Below are 13,503 nucleotides of genomic sequence, written 5' to 3' on the forward strand. Positions count from 1 at the left end.
GGAAGGGTCACACAACACACCTGCCGCTGATCATCGACGGTGCTGTGGTGGAGAGGGTGAGCTGCACCAAGTTCCTGGGGGTGCACATCAGTGAGGACCTCTCCTGGTCCGCTAACACCTTTTCACTGGCAAAGAAAGCTCAGCGCCGCCTGTACTTCCTGCGGAAGCTCAGGCGTGCATGTGCTCCTCAGGCAGTCCTGTCTACATTCTACCGTGGCACCATTGAGAGCGTCCTCACCAGTTGCATCGCTGTCTGGGGTGGTAACTGCACTGAACAGAACTTGAAGGCCCTGCAGCGCATAGTGAATACGGCTGGTAAGATTATTGGTGCTTCGCTCCCCTCTCTGAAGGACATTTACACCTCCCATCTCGCCCGCAAGGCAACCTCGATTGCCAGAGATGTGAGTCACCCGGCTCACTCTTTGTTTGACCTTCTGCCCTTTGGGAAGAGGTGCAGGAGCCTGCGCTCCCGCACCACCAGACTCGCCAACAGCTTCTTTCTCCAGGCTGTTAGGGCCCTGAACTCGCTACCCCCTTCTGCGTAGCGTGCGGCACTGTTGCGCTATTTTCGGGAATGTCTGCTGTACGCGCACTTGCTCCTTTTTTTTTTTTCCTGCTCCTCTTATTTATTTATTTATTTATTGTTGTGTTATTTATTTATTATTTATTCAGCACGCTTTTGTTATACTTGTTTACTTGTTTGTCTGTTGTGAGCCATGTCTTGTCACCGTGGGATAGGGGGGAACGAAATTTCGGTTTCTTTGTGTGTCTTTGGCATGTGGAGAAATTGACAATAAAGCTGACTTTGACTTTGACTTTATTGTTCAACATCACTGTCCTAAATTCTATTCATTAATTGCCCAAGACCCTAGCTCATTAATAACCATTACTGAGAGTTATCTACCTTCTTGTTTGGACTGTTAGTGGAGTAAACACACGTTACTATTTTGGAATAGGTCCAACAAGCAATGATTCAGTCCCAGCCAACACATTGCCAGTGTTGGTCTCAAGCAGTGTTGGGCAAATTGCTTCCAAAATGTAATTAGTTACAGTTGGTAATTGAATTGCTCCTTCCTAAATGTAACAAGTTACTAGGGAAAGTTATTGCATTACTTTTTCAAAAACTTTTAATTATGTAAAATAATTGAGATTTTTTTTTTTAGCAATGCAGTTGCTAAGAGTAGAACAGCATAGGCCAGTACTTCATTTAACTTAATATTTATTGACCAACAATGTAAAATAAGCATTTAATAAATAAAAAAAATTGTCACACAACTTCCAGACAATTGTTCACATCGGCCGGACGTGGACACTCCACACGTTCCATTTTTTTACAGAGCCGTGTGGCCGACAATCTGTTGTATTGTTTTCATTTGAATAATATAAGAAAATGTTAAATCAGGGTACTTTTATTTAATTTAAAATAAAGCAAGAAAAAAAATATTAAAAACTATTGATAACAAAAGCATCTAAAATTTAGAAAGTTTACAAAAAATAGTAAATAAAGGGCATTCTATTCCAAAATAAAATGGGGAGGCACCCACAAATTAATAGTTGTGTACACATTATGGATAGATGCGCATGCTTTCAAAGGAAAAATGATACAAATTGTGCAATTAATTTGGACTTCTGAAAATTACGTCAGCCATATTATATATATATATATATAGTACGTATATATATATGTATATATACACACATATATATATATATATATATATATATATATATATATATATATATATATATATATATATATATATACACACATATATATATATACACATATATATATATATATATATATATATATATATATATATATATATATATATATATATATATATATATATATATATATATATATATATACATACATATACAAGTGACCATCAAATGTGGTATATACCAAGGAGACGGTCTGTCCCCAATGCTGTTCTGTATAGGACTGAACCCCCTCAGCCAAATAATCAACAAGACGGGCTATGGATACCAACTCAGGAATGGGGCCACCATCAGCCACCTCCTCTACATGGATGACATAAAGCTGTACGCTAAGAACGAGCGGGACATTGACTCCCTGATCCACACTACCAGGATCTACAGCTCTGACATCGGAATGTCATTCGGACTTGAGAAATATGGCCGCATGGTGACTAAAAGAGGAAAGGTAATCCACACAGAGGGGGTCTCACTCCCAGAAGGAACAACAGCAGACATTGAGGACAGCTACAAATACCCTGGAATTCCACAGGCAAATGGCAACCTTGACGAGGAAACAAGGAAAGCAGCCACAGCCAAATACGTCCATCGAGTAAGGCAAGTCCTAAGAAGTCAGCTCAACGGCAAGAACAAGTCCCTAGCCATTAACAGCTACCCCCTACCAGTAATCAGATACCCTGCAGGAATCATACGGTGGCCAAAGGAGGATATACAGACCACAGATATCAAGACACGGAAGCTCCTAACCATGCATGGAGGGTTCCATCCCAAGTCCAGCACCCTGAGACTGTACACTAGCCGTAAAGACAGAGGCCGAGGACTAGCGAGCGTGAGAGTCACTATCCAAGATGAAACATCCAAGATCCATAAGTACATCAGGGATAAGGCCCCAACGGATCACGTGCTCAGTGAATGTCTCAGACAATGGGCATCAAAGGAAGATGAGGTGCTGGAGGGACCATCATGGGAGGACAAGCCCCTACATGGGATGTACCACCGAAACATAGCTGAAGTGGCTGATATCCAGAAATCCTACCAATGGCTAGAAAGAGCTGGTCTGAAGGACAGCACAGAGGCACTGATCCTGGCTGTACAAGAACAGGCCTTGAGCACCAGAGCAATAGAGGCCCAAATCTACCACACCAGACAAGACCCCAGGTGCAGATTGTGCAAAGAAGGTCCTGAGACAATGCAGCACATAACTGCAGGTTGTAAGATGCTGGCAGGTAAAGCATACATGGAGCGCCATAACCAAGTAGCTGGAATAGTGTACAGGAACATCTGTGCAGAGTATGGACTGGAAGTCCCAAGATCCAAGTGGGAAACACCTCCAAAGGTGGTAGAGAATGACCAAGCCAAGATCCTCTGGGACTTCCAGATCCAGACAGACAGAATGGTAATGGCGAACCAACCGGACATTGTGGTGGTGCACAAAGAGCAGAGGAAAGCCGTTGTGGTTGACATAGCCATCCCAAATGACGGTAACATTAGGAAAAAGGAACATGAGAAACTTGAGAAATATCAAGGGCTCAGAGAAGAGCTGGAGAAGGCCTGGAGAGTGAAGACTTCAGTGGTACCTGTGGTCATTGGAGCGCTAGGGGCAGTAGCCCCCAAACTGGAGGAGTGGCTGAAACAGATCCCAGGAAAAACATCTGACATCTCAGTCCAGAAAAGTGCAGCACTAGGAACAGCAAAGATACTGCGTAGAACCCTCAAGCTCCCAGGCCTCTGGTAGAGGACCCGAGCTTGAAGGGAAAAAAAAAAAAAAAAAAAAAGAGACCACCCACGGGGGGTGAGGAAAGATTTTTTTTTTTTTAATATATATACATGTATATATGTGGGGGAAATAAGTATTTGACCCCTTGCTGATTTTGCAGGTTTGTCCACTTGCAAAGAATGCAACGATCTATAATTTTAATCATATGTACATTCTAACAGTGAAAGACGGAATCCCAAAGAAAATTCCAGAAAATCACATCTTATGAATTTATAAAAATTGATAACCGTCTGATGAGGAAAAACACGTATTTGAACCCCTGGACAAACAGCATGTTAATATCTTGTAGAAAAGCCATTATTGGCCAGCACAGATGTCAAAGGGTTTTTATAGTTGGTGACAAGCTTTGTGCACATTTCGGCAGGGATGTTGGCCCACTCCTCCCTGCAGACAGCCTCCAAATCATTCAGGTTCCGAGGTTGTCGCCTGGCAACTCGAATTTTAAGCTCCCTCCAAAGATTTTCAATTGGATTCAGGTCTGGAGACTGGCTCGGCCACTCCAGAACCTTGATGTGCTTCTTCAGCCACTCTTTTGTTGCTTTGGCGGTGTGCTTAGGATCGTTGTCGTGCTGAAACACCCATCCTCGACCCATCTTCAGCTCTCTCACTGAGGCAAGGAGATGTTGGTCCAGAATTCTACGATACATGGCCCCGTCCATCCTCCCCTCAATACGATGGAGTTGTCCTGTCCCCTTGGCTGAAAAGCACCCCCAAAGCATGATGTTGCCACCACCATGCTTGACGGTGGGGATGGTGTTCTTTGGGTTGTACTCGGTGTTCTTTGCCCTCGAAACACGACGAGTTGAGTTGAGGCCAAAAAGTTCTATTTTGGTCTCATCTGACAACATCACCTTATTCCAGGCCTCTTCTGAGTCGTCCAGGTGCTGAATGGCGAACTTCATGCGGGCCTGTACATGTTTCTTCTTGAGCAGGGGGACCTTGCGTGCGCAGCAGGATTTCAATCCATGACGGCGTAGTGTGTTACCAACCGTTTCTTTTGTAACTGTGGTCCCAGCTGCCTTCAGTTGATTCATCAGTTCCCCCCTTGTGGTTTTGGGATGATTCCTCGCCATTCGCATGGTCAGGGAGACCCCACGAGGCGAGATCTTGTGTGGAGGCCCAGACCGAGGGAGGTTGGCGGTGGTGTGATGGTTCTTCCATTTCCTGATAACTGCACCGACAGTTGATCTTTTCTCTCCAAGTTGCTTTCCGATTCTTTTGTAGCCCATCCCAGCCTTGTGCAGATCAACAATCTTGTCCCTGATGTCCTTAGAAAGCTCTTTGGTCTTGCCCATGGTGGTGATGTTGGATGCTGGTTGTCTGGGTGTTGACAGGTGTCTTTTATACAGGTAACGAGGCGAGGCAGGTGTATTTGATGTAGATAATTGGTTGGGATTGGGGCTGTGTCTTAAAGAAAGACTAACTGTCTTGTAGGAGCCAGAGTACTTGCTGTTTGTCCAGGGGTTCAAATACTTGTTTTTTCTCATCAGACGGTTATCAATTTTTATAAATTCATATGATGTGAATTTCTGGAATTTTCTTTGGGATTCTGTCTCTCACTGTTAGAATGTACAAATGATTAAAATATTAGATCGTTGCATTCTTTGTAAGTGGGCAAACCTGCAAAATCAGCAAGGGGTCAAATACTTATATATATATATATATATATATATATATATATATATATATATATATATATATATATATATATATATATATATATATATATATATATATGTATATATATATATATATATATATATATATACGCATACAGTATAGATAGATACCGTAATTTCCGGACTATAAGTCGCGGTTTTTTTCATAGTTTGGGTGGGGGGGCGACTTATACTCAGGAGCGACTTATATATGTTTTTTTTCACAAATTTTTACTTGATCATTAAGACATCACTTACAAGTATAGGTGACCACTTCCCATGTTATTTTTAGTATAGTTGATCACTTCACATGCTTTTATATCTTTATCTTGAACATTTTCAAAACATAAAAAATAGAGAAAACATCAAATAAAGCAATTAACACTTTAAAGCACCATATCCAAGTACACTGTCTGGTGTATGTACATTTGCTCCATTTTTGCTCCTCTTATATTTATTATTATTATTTATTATTATTTGTTTATTTATCATTTATTCAACATATTCTTATTTATTCATTGTTTGTGCCTTCTTGTTTTTTTTTTTGTGTTGCTTGTATGCATATGTGTACTATCTCACCGAGGGATAGTGGAAACGTAATTTCAATCTCTTTGTGTGTCTTAGTATATAAAAAGAAAAATCGACGATAAAGCAGACTTTGACTTTGATAAAACAACCAAAAAAAATTATATTCTCAGACGAAACTGGATGAGGGCGCTCTAAATTTCACCGTTGGCCGTGACTCATCAACTGGGTGGGCTTAAGAAAAATGGCACCTAAAAGAAACTCATATTTTGCAGGTTACAAACTTCAAGTTGTAAAATATGCCGCTGAAAACAGTAATCGAGCAGCAGAAAGAAAGTTTGGAGAACCGTGATGTACCAATGGATTACTATTTCAAGTGACGTCAGTAGCGCGGCGCGGCGGTTGTTTACATACAAACGTGCCCACATAAGGACTACCGGCATCATTAGCAGTGATCATTTCTAAGTGACACGGAGGACAAAGTGTTTGAAGGAATTAAGGATTTGGAGTGACATAGAAGGTTTGAAAAACTATTATGGCTTTTACGCACGCCCGGTCCTACTCTACTGAGTCGGGGGCCGGCGCTCGGCCGAGTGGCTGTCCGCGAACGGTGCGCGGGGCTCGGACATGGCCATTACGCACGCCCGGTCTGTCTGGAAGTCCACGCCGCCACACGCTTGGAAGTTTGTTTTGTTTAATAAAGAGCCGTTTACCAAACCCACGTCTATCCTTGTACTTTGTTAACGCTATAATATAGTTATATAGTAGATCTGTGGAATAAAGACGAGGCTGACGTCAGGGCGCACGCGCGGCGATGTTGACAAAGGGCGAGGAATTTGATTGATAGATTTAATGGAATTAAAGTGCACGGATGGTTTGATAATATTATTGGCTTGTATTATAGTTATTTGAAATATAGTTTATCTATCGTTATATGAGCCTGTGGAATATTTTGAAGTGCAAGCGCCCTCAGCCGTGCGCACCCATTGTTGACAAAGAACGATTGATGGATTTAATGAATTGAAGTGACACCGATGGTTTTATAAACATGTTATTCATGTAACAATTGTCCTTAATCACTCTATATGTTACGTCAGGCCCGTTCTCAGCTCTTTGTTTGTGTTTGTCACATTAGCATACCTATCGTTTAGCCTGTTGTTGCTATTTAATGAATTGGAGTGACACCGATGGTTTTATAAACATGTTATTCATGTAATAGTTGTCCTTAATCACTCTATATGTTACGTTACGCCCGTTCTCAGCTCTTTGTTTGAGTTTGTCACGTTAGCATACTATCGTTTAGCCTGTTGTTGCTATTTAATGAATTGGAGTGACACCGATGGTTTTATAAACATGTTATTCATGTAATAGTTGTCCTTAATCACTCTATATGTCACGTCAGGCCCGTTCTCAGCTCTTTGTTTGAGTTTGTCACGTTAGCATACCTATCGTTTAGCCTGTTGTTGCTATTTAATGAATTGGAGTGACACTGATGGTTTTATAAACATGTTATTCATGTAATAGTTGTCCTTAATCACTCTATATGTTACGTCAGGCCCGTTCTCAGCTTTTTGTTTGTGTTTGTCACGTTAGCATACCTATCGTTTAGCCTGTTGTTGCTATCGTTTAGCCTGTTGTTGCTCGTTCATGACTGTTTTTGGTGTGGGATTTTGTCGAATAAATTGCCCCCAAAATGCGACTTATACACCGGAGCGACTTATATATGTTTTTTTTCACTTTTTGGACATTTTATGGCTGGTGCGACTTATACTCCGGAGCGACTTATAGTCCGGAAAATACGGTAGATAGATAGATAGATAGATAGATAGATAGATAGATAGATAGATAGATAGATAGATAGATAGATAGATAGATAGATAGATAGATAGATAGATAGATAGATAGATAGATAGTATATACTATTTTAGTGGGTATATCTTTGTGACTTGGTCATTTCAAAAGTATCTCGCGAGCTGAAAATGTTTGGGCACCCCTGATATAGAGTATTCAAATTGTCTAACACAGGGGTGGGCAATTAATTTTTACAAGGGGCCACATGAAAAACCCGAGTCGTGTCAGAGGGTCACACCAACGATAACTTAAACCTGCTCAATTTTCTTCCATTGTAAAATGCACTAAACTATTTATTTTAAATAGCTGGTACTGGTAATTAGAAAATTACAATTATTCTGTTTATACTATTTATATTAAGCTATGTGAAATTGTGGTGTATAGGTCAAATTTTAAAAAAAAGTATTAATTAGTACAATTTATTTTTAACTTCTTTAACTTTTCCTCAAACTGTGAATTACAACACATTTATAGAAACGCATCAATACAACAATTCTTTTTTTAATGTTTCTTTATCAGTAATCTTTATGAGATAGATGTCTGTATTTTTCCTCATGCTTGGTTGTGTAGTGGCGACTCAAATTATATTCTTTAAACACAGCGACCGATGTACCACAAATCAGGCACACAGCTTTACCTTTCATTTCTGTAAAGAAATACTTGGCAGTCCATGTCTTGTTGAAAACAAGGCACTCCTTGTCAACTTTTCTTTTCTTAGCATCAGCACACATTTTGAGGGCAGCATTACGTCACGCTGTTCACCTTCACGCACAGCTCACATTTAGTTATTTAGCGAAGGCAAAGTCCCTAAGCCAAGCAGTTGCCTCCTGGTCTGCTGTATGGAAGGTGACGAACCCTCCTTTAAGTCTGTGGAGAGGACAAACTTCTATGATGTGTTTCATGGTTTGCTCCTCTCCACAAGAACACAGTGGGGTGGGGCTACTGCCCCATTTGTGAAGGCTGGCAAAGCAGCGGCCATGTCCAGTCCTGAAATGATCGAGTGTGGGCCACTGTCTTCTTGTGAGGTTGGTGCCAGGGACCTGTTGGTTGGGGTCTGGCACCAAGTGTTTGTTTGGGACCTCCTTGGACTCTCATTCCATTTTCCAAACCAACTGGATGGTGAAGTCGGTTGGTAGAATGTTCTTCCAAATTGGTCGTCTAGACGGGAGTCGAGCAGTGGGTGGGTTGTAGATGTCTGTATTGATTGGTAGGTGGCTGCTTCTCACTGGATATGGGGGGGGATGTTTGATAGGACAGGAAGCCAGGGGAGTGGTGTTTAACGGACAGTCCCGGTTGTGGTCCTCATGGTTGTGTTGAGCTGGGTGTCCACATGCTGTGTGTGGGGGGACCTTGACCAGACAGAGGGGCACAATATTCAGCTGCAGAGTATGCAAGGGCCAGTGCTAAGATGCGCAGTGTGGAGGCTGTTGCCCCCCATTTTACACCAGCGAGTTTGCAGAGCAGGTTGTTCCTTGATTTAACTTTGGCTGCCATCCCTTTTATGTGTTCCTTGAAAGATAGGGTCCAGTCAAGGGTCACTCCAAGGTAGGTTGGGTTAGAGGCATGCTTCAGCTTGAGTCCACCCAGGTAGATGTTTAGTTTTCTGGTGGCTTTTGCATTATGGAGATGGAATACGCTGGATACAGTTTTTGCTGAGCTGGGCTTGGCTATAGGCGCCAGGTTTTGCAAAACTGGTCCAGTTTGGCAAGATCTTCTGTGAGCACCCGTTCCAGTTGATCGAAGTCTGGTGCTTGAAATGCCAGAAAGATGTCATCTGCATAGATGAATTTCCGGGATTTGGTGGCGGGTAGGTCATTTGTGTAGAGATTGAACAACACTGGAGCTAGAACTGAGCCTTGTGGCAGCCCGTTTGTCTGCCTTCTCCATGCACTCGTGTTCTGACCGAGGTGAATCTTTTGTTTGTCAGCAGAGTTTGTATTATTGCTGTTGCCCAGGCAGGGAGCGCTTTTGTGAGTTTGAGTAGGAGGCCTTTGTGCCAGACAGTATCATAGGCGGCTGTGAGATCGAGAAACACAGTCCCTGTCTTCAGTCTGCTCTCGAAACCATTTTCGATGAAGGTGGATAGAGCCAGTACTTGTTCTCCTGTGCTGCGGTCCTTGCGGAAACCTGCCTGATCCACACAAAGAAGTTCCTCTATTCCTGGCGAAATACGTTGTAGAATTAGTCGTTCCAAGATTTCGAAAGGAACGCTGATTAGGGAAATTAGGTGGTAGCTGGCTGGCAGTTTGTGGTCTTTGCCAGGGTTTGGTATGGCAATAAATGTTGCTGCCCGCCATTTCTTTGGGATCAAGTTTGTTTTTGCAATCCTAGTGTAGAATTGTGTCAGCCAGGTTTGGGCTCGGGGACCAAGGTGTTTCATGAACTCTGGAGAGATGTTGTCATATCCTGCTGCCTTTCCACATTTCAGGCCCTGCAGGACTTTCTCCAGTTGATCAACCTCAAAAGGCTCGGGAATTTTATTCTCTCTGAGCACTTGTTGGTGTTTCTTTAGCTCAGATGAAACTGCGCTTCTGGTGGGTTTGTCTTGAGTTACTTTTGCAATAGCCAGTAGGTGGGATGCAATTTGATTGGGTGTGATGGATGCTCGGTTTTGGCTGGGGGGCTTTTGTGCAACTCCGAGACGGCGGATGAGGATCCAGCATTTCCTGCTAGAGTGTGTAAAGCTCAGGTCAGCTACTGTCTCCTCCCATTTCCTTCGCCGAGCTGTAGTTAGCGATTCAATGAGATGGTCTGCTATCTCAGGGTCCCCTTATGTTTTGTAGGCTTGTAGGAGTGCAGCACTTTGTTCGTCCAGGCATGGGTTGTACAGGGGTCGGTAGCCTTGTGGGATTGCTGAGTGGGCAGCTTTGTAGGCTGAAGCGGTTGTAGGCTTCATCTACAGTGATGGTGTGGAGTGGGATGTGACAACACTCCTATCCAAAGTTTCACTGTATTTCTTCCAGTAGGCTTAGCGGAAGTCCCAACGCATCTTCCTTGGGCTGTTTATGACTGAGAGCTGTAGGCCAATGTGTACGACCAAGGGGCGGTGTTGACTGTGTGGAAAGTCGTCAAGGATGAGGATTTGAGCAGGGCCTTCCATTCAAAGAGCTGACCCAACACAGGTCAGGAGAGTAGTCTGTCTTCCCCCTGGCGGAGTGGAAGGTTCCTCTGTTTGGGGTCGTGTACCAGAGCATGGTCATTTCTAGATGCCCAGTCTGAAAGTGCCTCTCCATCGCTATCCGCTGCTGGGTATCCCCAGTCAGGGTGGTGGCTGTTGAAACCTCCCACGTAGATGGCAGGGTGGGGTAGTGCGGGTAGGACCTGCACTAGGAGGCTTCTACACATTGACAATATTGAAACCACCAACAGTTATGGTGTCAGAGAAATGTGTTGTTGTCGTGTTTTGCTTCATCTATGTCAGAGCGCACGTAGGTGGCCCGTCCGTGTTTGGCATGTAGGGTGTAGCACAGGAGGTCAAAGCCCTTGATGGTGAAGCGGCCTGCTTCCTCTGTGCCAATGTGAGTCTTTTAGAGGCAGATAACGTCAATCAAGTGTTGGAAGGCGAGGACTTCGATAAGGCTTCACTTGGCTGCAGAAAGGCCTTCGACATTTAGTTGTAGTACTCGAACGGCAGGTCCCACAGCGAGGTGCTATTGAGGCTGTTTGCTGTCGGCTTTGGGACTTTGACTAGGATTCTTTGACTTGGCTCTCAGTCATCGTCTCTTGGAATTTAGTCTGCTGGTGGGATCATTTGCTTCCCTGCTCAAGCCCGGGTACTGATAGGGGGTGTGCGACGAGAACGCTGATCCATTGCCCCCCACAGCTCACATACACGTACGCTACACGGAAGTGCGACGCCTTTCAAAATAAAAGCAGCACAGTTGTATTCCACGCACAACACAGATTTTTTTCTAAAATTAAGTTGTAATCAAATGTAATTTATGATTGGCCTCATGCGGGCCGGACAGAGACGCACAAAGGGCGTATTTTGCTGAGGTCTTGTCTAACATGTATGTTTTGGAATTTTGGAGGAAGCTGGACTACCCATACAGAACGGAAAGCACAGCGAGAACATGCAGACAGACTACATTGGAAATCTGTACTTGAGACTCAAACTCCGGACCTCAGAACTATAAAGCAAGCATGCACCTACTGTGATGTCATACAGTGTACATTATTTTGTACCTGACAAGGGTCGACCATATTCATATATTCCCATAAAAAACTTTCTGCGAACACTCAAAGTTTAAAACTGATTGTGGATTCCTGTCAATTAACAGATCAACCAAATGTGATTCCCCACACCCCCATTGAATCCCACATGGAATTTGTTCCTCACTTATTTATGACCTTTTGGAAAAGGTTACTTTCTGAAAATACTTTTACAAGTTACTTGTAGGCACCCTGCTATCCCAAAACACTTTCAGAAGGTACTTCTGTTAAATATATATTACAACAAGATACCAAGCCTGGCAACCCAAATCCACTTTGTTTCACCATGGTAGCCCGCCCTTGACACAAAACAAACCGTGCAATCAAATTCGTTTATTTTCTATGACATATTCTTCGTGAGAATCATCACTTTTTGGTGGCGGAAGTCCATCTATTCAGAATGACGGACTGGCAAGATAGTGGATGTTTCATTCAGCATTAAACTTGGTTTTGAATGACCAGACATGTTTGTCATTATAAAACCCCAGCAGCTATTGGCAATGGAAGCATTTTTTTAAAAGAAGGCATTTTCACTTTGCTTCTCACGACTTGAACATGTTGCTTTTCTGATGTCATGTCTTCCCTTTGCTGTTCCATCACCTGTTTGCTCAGGTTTGCCCTACCTTAGATATGTGTTTTTTGTTGAATACAGCTCTATAGCTCAGTGGAGTTTGGGAGGAGGTGGCAACTGGTTCACGAGAAAGTGACTCCAAATCGTTTTTACTGGTAAGTGCTGAGATTTGCATCAAAAACGTTGTGGGCGGTTCAAAATGCCGTAGCTTTTTGTGAATTTAACTCTGAATAGGAAAGTTAAACAACTTTAAGTGTTTTCTGTTTTCTTTAATCTTTTTTTCCCCTTCTCAAAAATACTGTTGGACTTAAAGGACTTTAATGATTATGACATTACTTTATTTTGTATTGTGCAACAAATAATCATGATTATATTGTAATCATGATTTTTATTTCATCAGTTCTCATCACAGTAAGAAAAACATGTGTCATAAACATAGTGATAGACCGATACGGGTTTTCTTTTTAGGGCCGATACCGATAACAATTATTATTGGTTAAAGAGGCTGATAACTGATATTTTAAGCGAATATTAATTTGCAGTTAAAAAAAAGAAAAGAAAAAGAATTTTTTGAAAGTGGTGTCAGTTTAACGCAATGAATCCACCCTCCTTTTAATGCCATTATTATTATTGAGTATTTTAATTTTTTATTTATACTTTTAGTTTTTTAAATTGCGTGATTAAGGCTCAATTTGGCCTGATAAAATGTGTACTCTTTTCACGTATTGTTGCCGTAGAAAAACTAAGACCTCATACGATCTTGCGAGACCTGAAGTAAACATCAAGCTGCCACACTGGTGACACTAGTCTGGGCTTGTTGTGCGGTAATTTAATCATGAACCCCGTCATTCAAAATTAAAATGCAACATTACTTACTCTTAATGTAACTACAGCTAAAAAAGTATAATGGTCATTAGAGATACTATTTATCCCCAAACCAGGTCCAAATTAATCACTGATTGTTTGTTGGATTAATAAGAAATACATACTATATATACAATACATACCGTATTGGCCCGAATATAAGACGACCCTGATTATAAGACGACCCCCTCTTTTTCAAGACTCAAGTTTGAAAAAAGACTTTTTGAAAACCAAATTTAATTTTTATACAGAAAATAATTACAGTACATCTGAAACAAATGACAACAATATATTTGAGAGAAAAAGCATGTTATTTTGCCTCA

General features: G+C 42.0%; 1 protein-coding gene across 6 annotated transcripts in view; it reads left to right on the forward strand.

The window, feature by feature from the left end:
* Window positions 1–13,503, forward strand: part of sorcs1 (sortilin-related VPS10 domain containing receptor 1) — a 180,349-nt gene that overhangs the window by 83,717 nt on the left and 83,129 nt on the right. For all 6 annotated transcript variants that reach the window (XR_015858240.1, XR_015858241.1, XM_088374787.1 and 3 more), the window contains exon 5: window positions 12,398–12,471. Coding sequence is in view for 4 of the 6 variants with exons in the window: in XM_088374787.1 (XP_088230913.1) it covers window positions 12,398–12,471 (74 nt within the window). In the remaining 2 variants the exon portion in view is untranslated. The remainder of the gene's footprint in view (window positions 1–12,397; window positions 12,472–13,503) is intronic.

This window comes from Syngnathus floridae, chromosome 4 (assembly GCF_059516105.1).
Source record: "Syngnathus floridae isolate MCC-2025c chromosome 4, RoL_Sflo_1.0, whole genome shotgun sequence".
Taxonomy (NCBI): domain Eukaryota; kingdom Metazoa; phylum Chordata; class Actinopteri; order Syngnathiformes; family Syngnathidae; genus Syngnathus; species Syngnathus floridae.